General features: G+C 43.7%; 1 protein-coding gene across 3 annotated transcripts in view; it reads right to left on the bottom strand.

The window, feature by feature from the left end:
- The window catches only part of dcdc2b (doublecortin domain containing 2B), an 85,305-nt gene that overhangs the window by 37,834 nt on the left and 26,037 nt on the right, over nucleotides 1-21,434 (bottom strand). For all 3 annotated transcript variants that reach the window (XM_087976995.1, XM_087976994.1, XM_087976996.1), the window contains exons 3-4: nucleotides 10,766-10,842; nucleotides 2,160-2,291 (exon numbers count right to left, since the gene is read on the bottom strand). In XM_087976995.1, the coding sequence (XP_087833121.1) occupies nucleotides 2,160-2,291; nucleotides 10,766-10,842 (209 nt within the window). The remainder of the gene's footprint in view (nucleotides 1-2,159; nucleotides 2,292-10,765; nucleotides 10,843-21,434) is intronic.

Genomic DNA, 21,434 nt, shown 5'->3' with positions numbered 1-21,434 from the left:
AGTCCCTGAAAGTTTCCACTCAGGTTGGTAGGGTTGTTAAGAAGGCATACGGTGTGTTAGCTTTTTGTAGAGATTGAGTTTCAGAGCCACGAGGTCATGCTGCAGCTGTACAAAACACTGGTGCAGCTGCACTTGGAATATTGCGTACAGTTCTGGACACTGCATTATAGGAAGGATGTGGAAAGTTTGGAAAGGGTTCAGGGGAGACTTAGTAGGATGTTGCCTGGTATGGAGGGAAGGCCTTATGAGGAAAGGCTGTATTTGTTAGAGAGAAGAAGGTTGAGAGGTGACTTAATTGAGACATATAAGATAATCAGAGGGTTAGATTGGGTGAGAGCCTTTTTCCTCAGATGGTGATGGCTAGCATGGGAGGACATAGCTTTAAGTTGAAGGGTGATAGATGTAGGACAGATGTCAGAGGTAGGTTCTTTACTCAGACAGTAGTAGGGGCATGGAATGCAACATTAGTAGACTCATCAACTTTAAGGGAATTTAAATGGTCAGTGGATAAACATATGGATGAAAATGGAATAGTGTAGGATAGATGGGCTTCAGATTAGTTCCATGGGTCGGTGCAACATCGAGGGCTGAAGGGCCTGTACTGCGCAGTAATGTTCTATCTTCTATATTCTAATGCAGAATCGCCGAGCAGAAGCTGATAACCAAGTTCTGTACCCATGAAGATGGCCCCAAACTGTGATCTTGAGTTCATGTTACACTTCATGTAACCCCACTACACTGTTCTCTATCTGTAACATCTTCCTTATTGTCCTGTTTCGACAGATAAATTGTTATGATCTCTTTCCCTTCATTAGTTTGTGCAGTTTTGTATTACTTATTACTTTGGTTCGACCCTTGGCATGTGACCCTTACACCTATCAAGTTATTCCAGTCATTTTGTTTGTCTCCAGCACCACCTTATTTTTATTTTTTTGTAATTATCTCTCTCCCTGATTTAATCAGATTCGAGGTAATCTCTTTGGTTTTTGTTCAGCTGTTGACACTTTACTCACACCATCTGATGCTTCTGGTACCTGCAGAGACTCATTATCTGACTCTCCACTCACACCATTTGTATGATCTTTTGATTCCTCTGCCCTTGATCTCTCTGCCAATCGATTCTATATCTGTGTGCTCTTCTCTCTCACTTCACCTGACAAAGGGGCAGCCCTCTGAAAGCTTGTGATTTCAAGTAAACCTGTTGGATTATAATCTGGTGTCATGTGACTTCTGGCTTTGTCCACCCCAGTCCAACACCAGCACTTTCACTTCATCATAATTCCAGACCCAATCACTCATGGTGTAAAAACATGTTTCCTTACATCACACTTGTTACTTTAGGATCTCTCTGATTTTTGGTTCTTTTATGAGCTGGAACAGTTTCTCATTGTCTACTCTATCCAGACCTCTCATGATTTTACAAACTTCTATCAAGACTCCTTTTAGCCATCTGATCTCCAAGAAGAACAATTAAGAACAGCAAATTGAGATCTTTTAGATATGGGTACCTCGGGTACATTTACAGTGCCTTCTTGGCTCTAGAGGTTTACAGCACAAATTGAGTCCATTTTTTGGAGTCTATTTGTTAAATAGAGTACAAAACTGCTCTTTCAGAGAAATTCTATGGCATTAAAATCCGTCATATGCTAAGAGATCTTCCACATTGTTGAAGCCTGGATTTTAGAGGATGCTGAAGATTCAATATTTTAACTTTTCATTGTTTAAAGAGAACACGTGTTGCTATACAATTGTTGCTCTTTATAAATCAATCACATGCAACTAACTGGAGGGATTTAGTTCAACAGGGAGATCTTCCTCAATCTGTGATTTTTGTGGAGATGAACAACAAAGCTCCAAAATTGAAGTGGGGGCTCAATGAAAACCAAAATGTGCCAATTTGTGAAAGACTGTTTCCTTGAACAGTTTAGTCCACATCACCTCCCTCCAGAGAGATGAAGCTCTCTTACTGCAAAGACAGACTGTTAGATCTTATTGGAATACAGTTTTATGACTGTGATAATGCTGTGAAAATGATACAGAAGAAATTAATTATACTCCATCCACAGAGATAAGCCTTTTCCATAATATATAACATTTGGAAGAATACAAAAGAAAAATAACGAGAGAGCAATCATATTCCACTTCCCAATGGCACCCACCTGCGAACAGCTCCAGTTTGGATCTTTGCCTTCTCAGTTATCATGGCAAGAATCTTATCCCAATTTGTCATTACATGCTTGGGAATAATCAATCGAAAAGGTGGATTCAGCACATCTCCATTCCTAAAAATACTAGATAAGCAGATTGTTTTGTTCAAAGTAGCACAAAATAAACAAAATGTTTCCTCCATAAAAAGATTTTTGTAAATTGTTATATGGAAAAGCTCATTAGATCATCAGAATCCCAAATTATTCATCATTCCCCATGACATCATTTCACTGACTGGTGGATCATTGTGAAATCCCATCAATGGGGATTCATTTGGATCATCCTATTGATCTTTTCAAGCAGTTTGTGTAGTGTCATTCTGATTCTCTCTGGGCATTAAGGATTTGTTACAATTTATCAAAACAATATATGTGAGCAGACTCCAACCTTGTATGTGCATGTGGCAGTTGGCTGTCCATGTCTGATGTTTGTGCTGTTGGTCCTTCCTTAAATCACGCTAGAGGAAGAGGGACCGGGGATGTGTGCAGTTACGTGGAGTAAGGAAGCAGAATGGGCGTGGGAGCTGGCATGAACACCACATTTGGAACCTGGCATAGAAGGGAAGCAGAGTCTGACACACAGTGGGCAGGAATTGAATGGGGCATTGGAATGGAATATGTGAAACTTCGGTATAGACAGTGTGTTAATATATATATATTTATAAGACATTGTGTAGCCAAATTTTCACAGAAACTATGTCTGACGAAATACTCATAAAATACTGAAGATTTAGGGAAACAGGCCACCTTGGAAAGAAGCAAAAGTTGCAGGAACAAGGATAGATGGAGAAAGTTATGGGACAATTATCTACTCTTATAAACTCAAATGTAATCACTCCTTTCCCTCAGCACCTATATTATCCCACTATATCTCTTCCGTATCCCACTTACTACCCCTCAAGGTGAGCTTGAACTAATTTTGGGAATGTGGGCAGAGCCAATTTGAAACACAGACGAAAATGAAATATTGATCTTCAAGACAACTTGTGTATACTTCAGAGTGTTTTTCTGATTAGAAAATCATTAGTTTTTTTCCCCTTTCAGGAATCAAACAAGTCTGTGTGGGATTTCAGGATCATTGCACTTAAACAGATTAACTATAGTAGATGAACTTTCTGCTTTCAGGTTTTGCTATGTGGACCCAGTATTTGGGTTTCTGTGCGTTGTCATGTGTGCATTGCTCTGGCATTGTGTTTGTTGAGTCGAAATGAGTCATTAGTTCAACAATTGAAGCCACATTTTCTGCTTGTCAACTAAGTATATTGTGAACCTGTTTAGATATTTTAACTGTAAAAAACATACATGCAAGAGGTCTCTGGCATTATAACAAAATCCTGCAGTGTTATAGAACTCAGAACATAGAACATTACAGCGCAGTACAGGCCCTTCGGACCTCAATGTTGCGCCAACCTGTTCATTGACTGTATTGGATATTATAAATAAGATTGCCTTGTGAAATTGCAATATCTTTCATTGGAGGGTACATTCAAGGTGAGAAGATAACCTCATTGTAAATATGATGTTTAAATCAAGTGGAAATGAACATCTGATCAAAGCTGGACCCTAATGTTGAGCACAAACATTAGACTCATTTTTATCTCTTAAACTAAGGACCAAAATTGTCTTGTTCACACTTATGCTGATGTACTTTTAAATTGTAGCCTTTTTTCTCACTCATTCAAGGGATGTGGGCTTCATGGACTGAGCGAGGATTGTTGCCCATCCTTAGTTGCGATTGAGAAAGTGGTGGTGAGCTGCCTGTTGAACCGCTGCAGTTCTTTTAGTATAGGTACACCTCTTGTGTCATAGGGAGGGAATTCCAGGATTTTGACCCAGCGACAGTGAAGGAACGGTGATATATTTCCAAGTCTGGGTGGCTTGTGTGGATGAATAGCTTGTGGGGGAGCTTGCAGGAGGTAGTATTCCCAGGTACCGGCTGCCCTTGTCCTTGACCCCTGAAGAAGGGTCACTGGACACAAATGTTAACTCTGTTCCTTTCTCCACAGATGCTGCCAGCCCAGCTGAGATTCTTCAGCATTCCCTGTGTTTGTCTCAGATTTCCAGGTCTACTGTATTTTGCTTTTAGTTATTGGAGATTTAGGGGTTGAGTTCTCACTGTCAGGTTTTCTGGTCTCTGAATTGTTCATGTAGCCACTATATTTACATAGTTAGTCCAGTTCAGTTTCTCTTTAATGGTAACTGAAAATGTTGATAGTGGGGAATTCAGCGCTGGCAATGCCATTGGAAGTCAAGGGGTGATGATTAGATTCTCTCTTGTTGAAGGCTGCCCCTTGTGTGGCCTGAATGCTGTTTGCCATTTGTCAACCCAAACCTGGATAGCATCCAGATCTTGTTGTATTTGGGCACCAGACTGTCTCAGCGTATGAGGAGTTTGAAATGGTGCAGCATCAACGAATATCCCCACTTCTGACCTTATGATGGAGGGAAGGTTGTTGATGAAGCAGCTGAAAATGGTTGGTGTGGACACTTCTCTGGGGATATTGATTGTCCCAATTACAGTTTATGCTGCAATTTCTTGAGTATCTGATTAGCATACACTGTAAAATGTAAAGTGCCCTAATTCAGAGGGAAATGAACATAAACAATTAGGACTTGGGGAAAGCACTGAATGCAAGGAGTAGCTATAGATCATGCTGTATTGGAATCTCAGCCGTCTGCCCACTATCATGGAGATGGACTTACATTCATAGGTTTATACAGCACAGGAAGGCCTTTTGGCCAATCAGGTCTACACCGATATAACTACCACTAATGGTGCACTCATCCCAACTTCGTGCAATTGTCCCAAATCCTTGGATGTTGTGATATTTCAAGCGCTCATCCAAATATGTAAGGTTTCCTAGGCAATGCATTACAGATTCCCACCACCTGTTGACTGAAAAGGTTTTTTTCCCCAAAAACCTCTGAATCTCCAGCCTCTTGCCCTAAAACTGTGTCCCCCCATAACTGACCCCTCAACCAAGGGCAACAGCTGCTCTCTATTCACCCTGTCCATAGCCTTCATAATCTTATATCCCTCAGTCAGTCTTCTCTGATGGAGAGAAAACAATTCAAACCTCTCGAGTCTCTCCTTATAGCCCAGTTTCTCCATCCCAGGCAATATCCTGGTGAACCTCTTCTGTACACCCTCTGGTGCCATCACACCCTTCCAGTTGTGAGGTGACCAGAGCTGCATACCATACTCCAGTTGGGGCCTGAGCAACATTCTGTACAACTCCAGCATTGCTCCTTGCTCTTATATTCTATGCCATGACTGATGAAAGCAAGTTATAGAGTCATAGAGATGTACAGCATGGAAACAGATCCTTCAGTCCAACCCGAGTTTCACAACATCTTTCTGAGAGCACATCTTATTTGCCTACTTAACAATCCTATTCATGTGATCTGCTGGCTTCAGGGATCTGTGAATAATTACCCCAAGATCCCTCTGTTCCTCTGAGCTACCCAGAGTCCTGCCATTCATTAAATATTCCCTTTTCTTGTTTCTTCATCTAAAGTGCACCACCTCACACTTATCAGGGTTATGTACCATCCGTCACTGGTCTGCCGATCTGACCAACCCATCTATATCTTGCTGTAATCTACAACCATCATCTTCACTATTAACCACTCTACCAATCTTGGTGTCACCTGTAAATTTCTTTAATATTTTCCTCACGTTTTCTTAGAGTCATAGAGATATACAGCACGGAAACAGACCCTTTGGTCCAACTCGTCCATGTTCTATTTCATTTCTGTATATAACAAACAAAACCAGTCCCAGTACTGATCCATGTGGTACACACCTGGACACCAGCCTCCAGTCACTCAAACAGCCTTTTCCCACTACCCTTTGTACTCTATTACTAAGCCAGTTTCTGATCCATCTTGCCAATTCCCTCAATTCCATGTGTGTTAACCTTCTCAGTCAATCTCCCATATTGGACCTTGTCAAAAGAAATATCAGTGAGATAATGTGCAACTCAAGAGCAGGAAATATAATTGAGGAAATTTGCATCTTCTAATTTTGTTATAAATCTGGAATAAATCAGAACCATGGGAATTTGATTGGAGGGAAATGGCACGGTTCTGATATGACATCAGCCTGACTTTGCATTCTGGCTCACTGCTGAGATCATTAGCAAGGCTTTGGATTTTATCCTTTGTCAAGTTTGTTCGAATCAGGGCAAACAGGAAAATGGAAAAGCTTCACCATCAAGGCTGCTCTTTGCAGGCTATTTGTACAATATTCTCATCAATTCTCTCAGTTCAAAGTTTGTGTGAAGATTTATAACTCGGGTGCTCGTTGTTGTGGTTCTGTTCGCCGAGCTGGAAGTTTTTGTTGCAAACGTTTCGTCCCCTGGCAAGGCAACATCATCAGTGCTTGGGAGCCTCCTGCGAAGGGCTTCTTTGATGTTTCCTCCGGTGTTTATAGTGGTCTGTCCCTGCCGCTTCCGGTTGTCAGTTTCAGCTGTCCGCTGTAGTGGTTAGTATATTGGGTCCAGGTCGATGTGTTTGTTGATGGAGTTTGTGGATGAATGCCATGCCTCTAGGAATTCCCTGGCTGTTCTCTGTCTGGCTTGCCCTATGATAGTAGTGTTGTCCCAGTCGAATTCATGTTGCTTGTTGTCTGCGTGTGTGACTACTAAGGATAGCTGGTCGTGTCGTTTTGTGGCTAGTTGATGTTCATGTATGCGGATTGTTAGCTGTCTTCCTGTTTGTCCTATATAGTGTTATGTGCAGTCCTTGCATGGTATTTTGTACACTACATTAGTTTTGCTCATGTTGGGTATCGGGTCCTTCGTTCTGGTGAGTTGTTGTCTGAGCGTGGCTGTTGGTTTGTGTGCCGTTATGAGTCCTAGGGGTCGCAGTAGTCTGGCTGTCAGTTCTGAAATGCTCCTGATGTATGGTAGTGTGGCTAGTCCTTTTGGTTGTGGTATGTCCTCGTTCCATGGTCTTTCTCTTAGGCATCTGTTGATGAAGTTGCGCGGGTATCCGTTTTTGGCAAATACCTTGTATAGGTGTTCCTCTATAGGTAACCAGAGCTGACCTACAAAGAATGAAACCTGAAAGCAACAACACCCCCAGATTCTATGGATTACCTAAAGTGCACAAACCAGACATCCCACTCAGACCCATAGTATCACTACCAGGGACACCATCACACAAACTGGCCAAAGAACTACAACAGAAACTGAAACACCTGGTCAGCGGATCCAAACACTCTATACTATCAACACAGGAATTCTTGGACATCATCAGAAATATACACATAGACAAAGAAGAAACCATGATATCATTCGACGTGACGGCACTGTTCACCTCTATTGACAAAACCCTAGCCAGAGAAACAATAGCCAACCTACTGGACATACAGAACAGAAAACAGGACGCTGAACCTATCAACAAAGACGGCATACTTAAACTACTGGACTTGTGCCTCACAACACACTTCACATTCAACAACCAGATATACGAACAAATCAACGGAACACCCATGGCCTCACCCATCTCTGGACTCATAGCAGAGGCAGTTATGCAAAGGTTAGAACAAACAGTCCTACCACAAATTCAACCCAAACTCTGGGTCAGATATGTCGATGACACGTTTGTAATCATTAAAAACACGGAAATAGAAAAAACACACCGGATCATCAACGCCACACTCACAGGAATCCGATTCACGAGAGAAGAAGAAAAGGACAACCAACTCCCATTCCTAGACGTGATGGTACAGAGAACACCGAACGGAGAATTCACTACAAGGGTTTACAGGAAAGCCACACACACAGACCAAGTCCTAAACTATGAAAGTAACCACCCCAACACACACAAACGAAGCTGCATCAGGACACTATTCAAAAGAGCCACAACACACTGCAGTACACCAGAACTGCAAAAAGAAGAAGAGGAACACCTATACAATGTATTCGCCAAAAACGGATACCCGCGCAACTTCATCAACAGTTGCCTAAGAGAAAGACCACGGAACGGGGACATACCACAACCAAAAGGACTAGCCACACTACCATACATCAGGAGCATCTCGGGACTGACAGCCAGACTACTGCGACCCCTAGGACTCATAACGGCACACAAACCAACAGCCACGCTCAGACAACAACTCACCAGAACGAAGGACCCGATACCCAACATGAGCAAAACTAATGTAGTGTACAAAATACCATGCAAGGACTGCACAAAACACTATATAGGACAAACAGGAAGACAGCTAACAATCCGCATACATGAACATCAACTAGCCACAAAACGACACGACCAGCTATCCTTAGTAGTCACACACGCAGACAACAAGCAACATGAATTCGACTGGGACAACACTACTTATCATAGGGCAAGCCAGACAGAGAACAGCCAGGGAATTCCTAGAGGCATGGCATTCATCCACAAACTCCATCAACAAACACATCGACCTGGACCCAATATACCAACCACTACAGCGGACAGCTGAAACTGACAACCGGAAGCGGCAGGGACAGACCACTATAAACACCGGAGGAAACATCAAAGAAGCGCTTCGCAGGAGGCTCCCAAGCACTGATGATGTCGCCTAGCCAGGGGCTGAAACGTTTGCAACAAAAACTTCCAGCTCGGCGAACAGAACCACAACAATTCTCTCAGTCTTAATACCCAGAGGAAGGAGAACAAAATCTCCCCAAGTAATGATGACATTCAAATTGATTGTATTCGATCCCAACATTTAAAAGGTAACTTTCTCAAGTTCCAGCAGGATTGGAATTGAAATGTTGTGTTGGATTGGTAATAATTGGAAAGAAGAAGGCTAAGAAGGGATTTGATAGAGACATACAAGATGATCAGAGGATTAGATAGGGTAGACCGTGAAAGTCATAGTCATAGAGTCATAGAGATGTACAGCATGGTAACAGACCCTTTGGTCCAACCCGTCCATGCCGACCAGATATCCCAACCCAATCAAGTCCCACCTGCCAGCACCCAGCCCATATCCCTCCAAACCCTTCCTATTCATATATACATCCAGATGGCTTTGAAATATTGCAATTGTAACACCTCCACCACTTCCTCTGGCAGCTCATTCCATACACGTACCACCCTCTGCGTGAAAAAGTGCCCCTTAGGTCCCTTTTATAACTTTCCCCTCTCACCCTAAACCTGTGCCTTCTAGTTCTGGACTCCCCGACCCCAGGGAAAAGACTTTGCCTATTTATCCTATTCATGCCCCTCATAATTTTGTAAACCTCTATAAGGTCACCCCTCAGCCTCTGACGCTCCAGGGAAAACAGCCCCAGCCTGTTCAGCGTCACCTGAAAGCTCAAATCCTCCAACCCTGGCAACATCCTTGTAAATCTTTTCTGAACCCTTTCAAGTTTCACAACATCTTTCCGATAGGAAGGAGACCAGAATTGCATGCAATATTCCAACAGTGGCCTAACCAATGTCCTGTACAGCCGCAACATGACCTCCCAACTCCTGTACTCAATACTCTGGTCAATAAAGGAAAACATACCAAACGCCTTCTTCACTATCCTATCTACCTGCGACTCCACTTTCAAGGAGCTATGAACCTGCACTCCAAGGTCTCTTTGTTCAGCAACACTCCCTAGGACCTTACCATTAAATGTATAAGTCCTGCTAAGATTTGCTTTCTCAAAATGCAGCACCTTGCACTTATCTGAATTAAACTCCATTTGCCTTTTTCCTAGGATGATGACGTCAGCTTGTACAAGGGGGCATGACTACAAATTGAGGGATGATAGATTTAAGACAGATGTCAGAGTCAGGTTCCTTACTCAGAGAGTGGTAAGGGCGTGGAATGCCCTCCTTGCCAATGTAGTCAACTCAGCCACATTGGGAGATTTAAACAATCCTTGGATAAGTACATGGATGATGATGGGATAGTGTAGGGGGACGAGCTGAGAATAGTTCAGAGGTCGGTGCAGCATCGAGGGCTGAAAGGCCTGTTCTGCACTGTATTGTTCTATGTTCTAAAGTGAATTTCACACCTGCCTGCTCTCCTCTGTCCTCATTAACCAGGGTCAAATGAATTTGGATTAAAGCAGTGGGTACAGACTAATACCCCACGTCCTGTGAGATTTCACACATCAAAGAGCGTTGGGAGGGTGGAGTGGGGCCAGGGGAGAATACTGCTTGAAACAAAATTGGAATTTAAAGAAATAAACTCTGTGATTGATTGTAATAAAATATGAGATTCCTTTTCGACTACACATTAATAATACTTTACATCCCCAGTGTCACTGAGATATTCATGGGTGAAAGTGGATCTGATGTATTGAATCCCGGTTTTATGTCCAAAAATAGACAAAATTCTTCAATCACATTCAGTGGGAATTTTTATAAACAATGGGGACACTGAGTGGATGTGAATTGTAGACAGAGAGAGGAGATTAGGGAGGGTGTGAAGACTGGAGAGTATGGCACCACACTGTTCACCACATTTCTCATGCTCATCTGGGCTTTGGCAGGAAATGGGTGGTAAATGCTGAAAGATCCAACCTTTTGTAACCAAGTAAAGATTGAAAACAGATTGTCATACTTACTGAACTATACATGGTATTGGAATATATTTCTTCCATCGAGCTGAAACATTTACTCTGTTGGAATAAACAGCCCTCACCTGAAAACAAATTTAATGGTAAAGTCAATGTTAGTAATTGGATCCAGTTTGGTGACTTTGCTTCATTTGGTACTGATGAGGTCAAGTGTAGGATCAAGCAATATTTTCCTGGCCCTGCCAAGGCTGTGAAGATCAGAGGAAAAACAAAGTGGAAAAGGAAGACCCCATCAGATAGCATGGCTTTGGGAATTATATGAAAAGAAGTGGGACAGAGAGTGACACATACACAGTGTACAGCTGTGGGTAAAAGATACGGTTAATTCATTTCATTATTATCAATTTGCTCGATTTTGTTATGATTCCTTTGGCAATTTTCACCCCAGCCTTTCTATTTGGATTGGTGATAGTGTGGTGATGTCACATGATGTTGAATTTCTTAATCATTCATGAAGTGACCAAAGCCTTTACTGAGAGCCACTGTTGCTTAGGAGAATGTTGGGATTGGCATAGCGGCTGAGGTTTACTTTCAGGCATTCGAAAATCTCAGAATTATGTTTGATTAGATTCCCTACAGTGTGGAAACAGACCCTTTGGCCCAACCAGTCCACACAAACCCTCCGAAGAGTAACCCACCCAGACCCATTTCCCTCTGACTAATGCACCTAACACTATGGGCAATTTAGCAAGGCCAATTCACCTGACCGGCACATCTTTGGACTGTGGAAGGAAACCCACACAGATATGGGAGAATGTGCAAATTCTATACAGACATCGCCCAAGGCCAGAATCGAACCTAGGACCCTAGTGCTGTGAAGCAGCAGTGCTAACCACTGAGCCACCGTGCATCTCAGTGGGAAGTTTTGAATTAAAAGTCTAATGATGACCCTGAATCCATTGTTGATTGTCAGGAAAACCCCCTCTGGTTCACTAATGTCCTTTTTGGGAAGGAAACTGCCATCTTTACCCAGTCTGGCCTACATGTGACCCACAGCAATTATTCTTGGTCCAGCCAGTAATGCTCTCATCCCATGAAAGAATAAAAAAAATTGGAGACTGATTGGAAAATCCTGATCAGTGCCCTCAGTGATGCTCTTACCATATCTGAAAGGTAGCCTTACTGCGCCTTAATAAAATTGCCTCTTGGTTTTGGTGACAGGAAAAAGGCAAATCAGCTGCTACTAGATTGAGCCTCTTTGGGATCTGACAATGCACCCAGTGGGTGTGGCTTCAATGTCAATCATGTTGTTGATCCCCTATATTGACGTCAGTAACCCATGGTGTAGCTGAACCAGTTAGTTAACATTCCTGAAGTGGACTGAAAATGTTTTGCTGGAACAGCGCAGCAGGTCAGGCAGCATCCAGGGAACAGGAGAATCGACATTTCGGGCATAAGCCCTTCTTCAGGAATCCTGAAGTGGGGCCAATTATTACCTGTTAGCATGGACATGGAATTCCCCGGGTTTGATTAACACAAGCAAATATAAATTCTTGACAACCAGCAAACATCTTGTCAGCATGCATCTGATTAGATTGACAATGAAACACACAAAACCATTCATGAGTGTCTATATATTTATATTTCAGGACAATCAGAGTCAAAAAGTGTGGTGCTGGAAAAGCACAGCCAGTCAGGCAGCATCCGAGGAGCAGGAGAGTCAATGTTTTAAGCATAAGCTCTTCATCTACCATCCCTGAGGTAGGGCTTATGCTCAAAACATCAATTCTTGGAAGCTGCGTGACCGGCTGTGCTTTTCCTGCAACACACCTTTTGACTCTGATCTCCAAAATCTGCAGTGCTCACTTTCTCCTATTTCAGGACAATCATTTGAGCCTTTAGACGTGTAGAACAGGCTCCAGAATCATTTCTATGCTTCAGGATTGTTCCAAAGGTTTACTATTTTTTAATTGGTGAAGGTTACACTGAGCAGACCTTAGAGAACAGAAATGTTGTGATTCCCAGGCTAATTTCAACTTGTACAAATCAACGTTAAGAGACTAAGAAGGTCAAAATAACTTCAACAAGCAATGAGCTATGGATTTTCACTTAAACACTGCTCTCACAAAACCTGATGGCTGTGATAAAAATACTTACAGTGAATTTGTTGTCACAACAGTTCTAGAATATATTGTCAGCGCAACTTGAAAGAAGATGCCATGCAGTTCAGTTTGACCATTTAAACTAGCTTCATCCAATTAAAATCTATTTGAAATAGATTGTAATTTTAATAATAATTTTTACATTTTTAAAATTCAGATTTAATCTCTTGTGATAGGATTGGCATTAGATTCCTTAAAGCCCACCCAGCTTTTTTGTAAAAGTTCTCATCACCAGCCTGTTCATTTCTCAGTCTGACAGCCCATTTCACAGATTCACTTTCCTGTGGGGAATAAAACCTTTCTTCTTACCTCAAGTCTTGCCTGAGGCTTGATAATTTTCTACATATATCCTGTAGCTCAGCACTGACAGACTAAGTTAAAAATAACCTGATTATATCTATATTGTACTTTCTTCCCAATATTTTGAAAATATGGATATATTTTCTCAATATTTTTTCTCTTTAATAGAAATAGATTCAGTTCTGACTATTGCTTCATAACCCAGTGCCAGAGAGTCTGAAATTATCCCCATCACTGCTCTGAATACTCACCAATGCTTCAATATACCACTGCTGAGGTTATGGTTTCGAAAACTGCATACCAGAGCAAAGCAGTCGGCAATGTTCATCACATCTATTTCATTTTTATTAATAAAGAGAGATTTGCATTCAGGAGGTGAGAAATTGTGCTTCATGCACTGCTGCAAGAATAGGGAAATTCAGCATGAAAATAACTGGATTGTGTGTGTGTACATGACCATGTGTGTGTGTGGGGATGTGTGTGTGTGGGGGGATGTGTATGTGTGTGGGAATGTGTGTGTGGGGGGGGATGTGTGTGTGGGTATGTGTGTGTGTGAGTGTGTGTGTGTACATGATCATGTGTGTGTGTCCGAGTCTGTGTCTGTGTGTGTGCGTGCGCGTTTGTGTATGTGTGCCTCTGTGAGTGTTTTCTGTGTGTGCGTGTATGTGTGTGTGAGAGAGAGAGAGAGAATAAATGTGTGTGTGTGAGTGTGTGTGAGTGTCTGCGTGTGTGTGGGGGTGTGTGGGTGTATGTGTGGGTGGGTGGTGGGTGTGGGTGTGTGTGTGGGTGGGTGGATGTGGGTGTGTGGGTGTGTCTGTGTATGTGTATGTATGAGTGTGTGTGAGTGTCTGTGTGTGTGCATGCGTGTGTGTGAGGGTGTGGGTGTGTGGGTGAGTGTGGGTGTGTGTGCGCGCATGTGTGTGAGTGTGTGAGTGTGAGTGAGTGTGTGGGTGTGTGTGTGAGTGTGGGTGTGTGTGTGTGAGTGTGTGTGTGGGTGTGTGTGTCTGAATGTGTGGGTGTGTGTTATATTATGTGTGTGTATGTGATTGTGTGTATGTGTGTGTGTGGGGGGGTGTGGGTGTGATTGTGTGTGTGTGGGTGTGGGTGTGTGAGTGTGTGTGTGGGTGTGTGTGTGTGTCTGAGTGTGTGGGTGTGTGTTATATTGTGTGTATGTATGTGATTGTGTGTATGTGTGTGTGTGTGTTATATTGTGTGTATGTATGTGATTGTGTGTATGTGTGTTATATTGTGTGTATGTATGTGTGTGTGTGTGTGATTGTGTGTGTGTGTGGGTGTGTGCTTGCTGGGGGTATGGGGAGAAGCAATCTTTGTGCTGGGTTGGGGTTGCTAACAAAACTATTCAAGGCACTCCAATCCCAAATGTCCAGTAATTTCCCATGCCCTTTCCACAACAAAGCCACCAGCTCAGGGAGAGTTTGAGGCCAGCTTCCACCCATCCCCACTCCTGAAAAACCTGCCTCTCACTTTCAGGAAAGGAGATGCCAAATCAGGCCCGGGGCCCACAGGTGGACTCAGTACCTGTCCCTTCTGGTGAGATCAGGCCAGCTGCAAATCTCACTGCTCCCTCTGAAATTATGATTCCATTTCCAATAACATTGTAATTGCTAAACAAGAGCACATTCTGAAGATAAGATGCCACATTAATGTGCACTCTTAACAATTCCACTCTTGTGTGCTGAGCATAAATTTGTTGATGGCTGAAATGACTCCACAGAGGCTGGTATTCCATCACCAAGTCCCCCTTTATTCACACGTGGAGAATCCTTGACACTGATCCAGCTCCCTCAATGTGAACAGAACCCCTGACTCTCCTGTTTATATCTGTCAGCCAGGGCTCCCTGATGGGACAAAATTAACAGCCCCAATCAGGGAACTCCTATTCTATGCGGTCTACCTGGCTGCCCTCATTACAAGTACTGAAGTGGCTGTGTCCCTCTTTCTGATCATCTTTTAAATCCATGAAGGCAAAATTCAGATTCTTTTCAGTCGAATGTTATACTCACTGATCGCTCACTTGAATGTTTCCTCATTTATAATTGTGTGCATTGTTAGTTGCTTGTGAAATGTTATAGGCTGTTGTATCTGCCAAGCTGGAACCTGCAGGTATATATTTCATGATCCTGAGAGGCGATGCCATAGAGTTCTCTACAAGAGTTGAGAAGATAATAACAGGCCGGCAAACACAGAGAATTGCACGCTGACTAAAGGACCCAGCAAAGGAATACTTAATACATCAATTCAACAAACCACAGCTTAATTGTGTTACTCCTGAAAGAAGGAAATTGAAGCAAGACTTATTTTAATTATGGCTGACTGAGTAAAATAGTCTGACGTTGACAAAGTGACACGGTTCACCTCATGAGGAAACATGTCTCAACATGTTGCTGTTAACATCATAACAATCAGGTTCACGACTTTTTAAAAGAGCAGTAATTTATTCCTTCCAATTTTCTCCTTGTGCCCAAGATACTCCGGGTAGGGGAGGGGTTGGGAAGGAGAGCCATAGAGTCAGAGAAGGAGCTTTTGAACATTAATATTTCAGCTCAAGAACACTTCTCGCTGTCGTTAGCCTGAGAGAGTTCTGAGGTACAAATAAACTCACTGATACCTTCCCTGCAGCCAAGGCTCAGCCAATGGCGGGACTGAGGGGACTCTTGGTTTAAATGGTCTTCTCTTGTTGCTGCCCAGTCTTTCTTCCTAGAGAGTTGAGGGCTGATGATATAAAACAACAACTTGTTGCATTTACATAGTGCCTTTACTACAGCAATGCATTCCATGGTGCTGCCCAAGAACATTGGCAAATATATGTGACACCGCGGCACACGCGAACAGGAAGATGTAGGGTCTGACTCATAAGGAGAGAGAAGCTGGGGGTTTAAAGAGGGCAGTCCAAAGCCTGGAGACATGGCTGTCTGATGTGGAGCGAAGGAAGCCAGTTGGTTAGGATACCAGAACTGGAGGAATGTGGGGGTTCCCCGGGGGGTTATTGCTGGAGGAGGGAACAGAGAAAGGTAGGGATAAAGCCAAGGAGCTGGACACAAGGGTGAGGACCTTGAGTCTTTGCTAGACCAGAGAGCACTGTAGTCCAGCAAGTACACATGGAGGTGTTGGGCGGATGGGACTTGGTACGAGTTAGGATACAGAGAGCAGGAGTTTGGAAATGATTGAGCAGAAGGAGGATTGAAAATAAATAAAAATTCAAAATCCCATTGGAACATTCAAATCTGGGTCAGACAGTTTTAGCTGCAAAGTGTCAGGTTCAGCCTGAGTAAGTAGTGAGGCAGGGGAACAGGCTGAGATGAAATTGGTGGCTAAGGAATGAAATCTGTGGAGGTGGATGAAAGCAATATTTGTGATCTTTCCAGCTACAACGTTTACAGTAAGATCAGCAATGTAACATTCTCAAACAATTCCGATCAAAATGTAGCCCTAGAACTACTGTGTGAAGGTAATGGTCGAAATATTCAGTCTGTAATTATGCAATTTCTGTAACTGCTATTTTAACAAAGGAGACAATTTTAAGAAAATAAATGATTTGGTGTCTCAGTGAAACAAAATGCAGAAAGGAGATGAATAAAAAAAGTATTAAATATTCAAGTCCAAATCTTTGTACAGTGTAATTTAGAGGCATAGAGATGTACAGCATGGAAACAGACCCTTCGGTCCAACCTGTCCATACCGACCAGATATCCCAACCCAATCTAGTCCCACCTGCCAGCACCCGGCCCATATCCCTCCAAAGCCTTCCTATTCATATACCCATCCAAATGTCTTTGAAATGTTGCAATTGCACCAGCCTCCACCACTTCCCTTGGCAGCTCATTCCATACACATTCCACCCTTTGAGTGAAAAAGTTTCCCCTTAGGCCTCTTTTAAATCCTTCCCCCTCACCCTAAACCTAGGCCCTCTAGTTTTGGACTCCTTCATCCTTGGGAAATGAATTTAGTTATTTACGCTATTCATGCCCCTCATAATTTTGTAAACCTCTATAAGGTCACCCCTCAGCCTCCGATGCTCCAGGGAAAACAGCCCCAGCTTATTCAGCCTCTCCCTATAGCTCAAACCCTCCAACCCTGGCAACATCCTTGTAAATCTTTTCTGAACCCTTTCAAGTTTCACAACATCCTTCCGATAGCAGGGAGACCAGAACTGCATGCAGTATTCCAAAACTGGCCAAACTAATGTTCCGTACAGACACAACATGACCTCCTAACTCCTATGAGAGAAAGTGAGGGCTGCAGATGCTGGAGATCAGAGCTGAAAATGTGTTGCTGGAAAAGCGCAGCAGGTCAGGCAGCATCCAGGGAACAGGAGAATCGACGTTTCAGGCATAAGCCCTTGACCGAAACGTCGATTCTCCTGTTCCTTGGATGCTGCCTGACCTGCTGCGCTTTTCCAGCAACACAGTTTCAGCTCCTAACTCCTATACTCAACACTGACCAATAAAGGCAAGCATACCAAAATGCCTTCTTCACTATCCTGTCTACTTGGGAGTCCATTTTCAAGGAGCTATGAACCTGCGCTCCTAGTCTCTTTGTTCAGCAACACTCCCCAGCACCTTACCATTAAGTGTATAAATCCGGTCCTGATTTGCCTTTCCAAAATGCAGCACCTCACATTAATCAAAATTGAACTCTATCTGCCACTCCTCTGCCCATTGGCCCATTTGATCAAGATCCTGTTGTAATCTGAGGTAACTCTCTTCTCTGTCCAGTACACCTCCAATTTTGTGTCATCTGCAAACTTACGAGCCTTACCTCCTATGTGCACATCCAAATCATTTATATACATGACGAATTTCAAATATGAATTGCCAGATGCAATGAATGAACACAAACACAGGGTGAGACGGACTGTTTGCCTTCTTGGTTAGCCTTTTAGCATTTTGTCAAGTGGCGTTCATGGTGCTTGGTCTGCTGGGACCCACCTCAGATGCTGCAAGCCTGGAACTGGCCCTGACCCAGTGCAGTGTGGCTGGTGGCAATGAGCAAAGGGAGGTCACTCACTGCTTTGCAGGAGTTGGTGGATGAAGTGGCAATGAGGAAGGCAGTCCTTTCTCCTGCTGCCCAAGACAGGATACCACTTTGCACAGATACAGGAGCCTGGGTACAGAGTGCAGCCCAGGTCAGGGCTGTGTCCTGGGCGGAAACAGATATTTTGATGTGCACAAAGGATTAATGAGCTTCTGACGTTTGCAAGGGCAAGTGTCCCCATTGTCTCCCAGCTGCCTGACACTCTCACTGAGAGGGCCATGACTCACTCACACTCACTGCACATTCCGCTGACCAAGGCTCTTGGCTCCAACCCTCACCACTGCCAACTTAATGCCCAATGATTGGTTCTTCCCCTCTTCCTGAACCTCTCTAATTACTGACTCTTCATGCCCACTGCACCTCTTACTCACTGACTGGGGACACCTCACCACCTCCCCTGGTTCACCATTAAGTGCTCTTGCATCCAGTTCCTTCACCCTCAATCCCTCCTGCTTCTTAATGACAAGAAAGATTGTCCAACAAGGATCCAGACTTTTGAGATGGTAGTGGAGTGTCACACATTCCCTGGCTGCTCTCTCTGGACAAGGAGAAAATCCTCAATTTCACCAGAGACAAGCATGGCCACCGTCTGGGACTTTAATAGTCAACCAACCCTGGAGGTTTCCCTGTGCTGCTTTCCCATTTACCCATTGGTTCAACCTCATTCTTAATCTGTACAAACTTTTAAACCTTGTAAGCAACTAATTTCCTCTCTTCTCTTATCCAGGCCCCAGCAGCACCCATCGAACCTCTGCAAAGATGATAGTAGCATGGGAGACCATCAGCTCAGGAGGCAGATACTGAACCTTCAGAGAATGCACTTTCACCTCCCCCAGCTTTGAGACTTCCAGTTCAGTCAGTTCTCTTTGTGGATGAGACTCAGTCATGGCAATCCGACAAACACATCCCTATAACCCAACGGTGAAGAAATGACCCAAATTCTCCAACACTCATAGGCCTTGTCATGTCCTCCCAGAGCCTGTGGGAGATTGTGCCAAGGAAGGTAAGCCTGCAGTTGGGCTGGAGATGTTCACTGGGCCTGGTCCCCTAGGCCCAAAGGCATCAGGAGTTGACCATGCAAGTCTTACAAGCCAACAGGGCCAAGCACAGCCCCATCACACCCCCAGCCCACCCTCCAGCTGCAGAAAGTGAGGCTGCATTTAGACACAGAAGTAGGCAGAGGGAGGAAAGTTACTGAGTGCACATCAGTGTCACACGTGATCCATTACAGTCAATAAACTTTCAACTCTGTAAATGCCGTTGTACTCCAATGCATCTTATAGAGTGAGTACATGAAATGGAAACATCGGATTGCTACTTCTAAGTGCCTTTGCCTGATTAAATTTGCCTAGCAGACATGATGAGGAGGCAATTAGTGTGCACAGTGCAATGATAATGATTGTTTGAGGCAGTCATCCTGAATGTGAGTTCTTGATAATGAATGATCTGCTGATGAAATGCAGACTGAAGCCTGTGGATGGCATTTTCAAATCAGTGAATGTAAGGCTTGTTTAATTGCCCCAACAGGCCTGAAATCCCCCATTGGAGAGCTCCCAGTCCCCTCTTACCCACCATGATGTCCCAGGAGTGTCTCCAATTTCTCTGGATCACTGTCACCAAAGGGGCATGGTCCACAGTTAATGCAGCAAGTCTGGGACAACCATGTGAGAAAGCTCACTCTCCTCATGGAAAAAAAACCTGCCATGTAACTCAGTAACTGAAAAATGTGTTGCTGGAAAAGCACAGCAGGTCAGGCAGCATCCAAGGAACAGGAGAATCGACGTTTCGGGCATAAGCCCTTCTTCAGGAAACTCAGTAAGAATGACTCAGCCAGTTTCTGGTAAGCTGCAGTCTTCAGAAATGTCTTAGACCTGGCCAAAACCTTTTCCACAAAATGCATTCCAAATCATATAGAGTCATGGCGATGTACAGCACGGAAACAGATCTTTCGGTCCAGCTTGTCCACGCCGACCAGATATCTTAATCTAATCTAGTCCCACCTGCCAGCACCCGGCCCATATCCCTCCAAACCCTTCCTATTCATATACACATCCAAATGCCTCTTATATATTGCAATCGTACCAGCCTCCACCACTTCCTCTGACAGATCATTCCATACGTGCACCACCCTCTGGGTGAAAAAGTTGCCCCTTTGATTTCGTTTATATCTTTCCCCTCTCACCCTAAACCTATGCCTTCCAGTTCTGCACTCCCAACCCAGGGATGAGATCTTGTCTATTTATCCTATCCATGCCTGTCATGATGTTATAAACCTCTATAAGGTCACCCCTCGGCCTCTGACGCTTCAGGGAAAACAGCCCAACCTATTCAACCTCTCCCTATAGTACAAATCCTCCAACCCTGGCAACATCCTTGTAAATCTTTTCTGAACCCTTTCAAGTTTCACAACATCCTTCCAGTAAGAAGGAGACCAGAATTGAACACAATATTCTAAAAGTGGCTGAACCAACGTCCTGTACAGCCGCAACATGACCTCACAACTCCTGTACTCAATAGCTGAAAATGTGTTGCTGGAAAAGCGCAGCAGGTCAGGCAGCATCCAAGGAACAGGAGAATCGACGTTTCGGGCATAAGCCCTTCCTGAAGATTCTCCTGTTCCTTGGATGCTGCCTGACCTGCTGCGTTTTCCAGCAACACATTTTCAGCTCTGATCTCCAGCATCTGCAGCCCTCACTTTCTCCTGTACTCAATACTCTGACCAATAAAGGAAAGCATACCAAATGCCTTCTTCACTACCCTATCTACCTGCGACTCTACTTTCAAGCAGCTATGAACCTGCACTCCAAAGTCTCTTTGTGCAGCAACACTCCCTAGGACCTTACCATTAAGTGTATAAGTCCTGCTAAGACTTGCTTTCCCAAATTGAAGCACCTAGCATTTATTTGAATTAAACTCCATCTGCCACTTCTCAGCCCATTGGCCCATCTGGTCCAGATCCTGTTGTAATCTGGGGTAACCCTCTTCGCTGTCCACTGCACCTCCAATTTTGATGTCATTTGCAAACTTACTAACTGTACCTCTTATGCTCGCATCCAAATCATTTATGTAAATGTTGTAAAGTAATGGACCAGCACAGGTCCACTGGTCACAGGCTTCCAGTCTAAAAAACAACCCTCCAATACCACCCTCTGTCTTCTACCTTTGCGTCAGTTCTGTATCTAAATGGCTAGTTCTCCCTG

Source organism: Chiloscyllium plagiosum, unplaced genomic scaffold (assembly GCF_037043375.1).
Source record: "Chiloscyllium plagiosum isolate Xiang-an unplaced genomic scaffold, Cpla_swu_hap1 HiC_scaffold_30, whole genome shotgun sequence".
Taxonomy (NCBI): Eukaryota; Metazoa; Chordata; class Chondrichthyes; order Orectolobiformes; family Hemiscylliidae; genus Chiloscyllium; species Chiloscyllium plagiosum.
The sequence above is the reverse complement of the archived record's forward strand: the minus strand, read 5'-3'. Positions and strand labels throughout refer to the sequence as shown.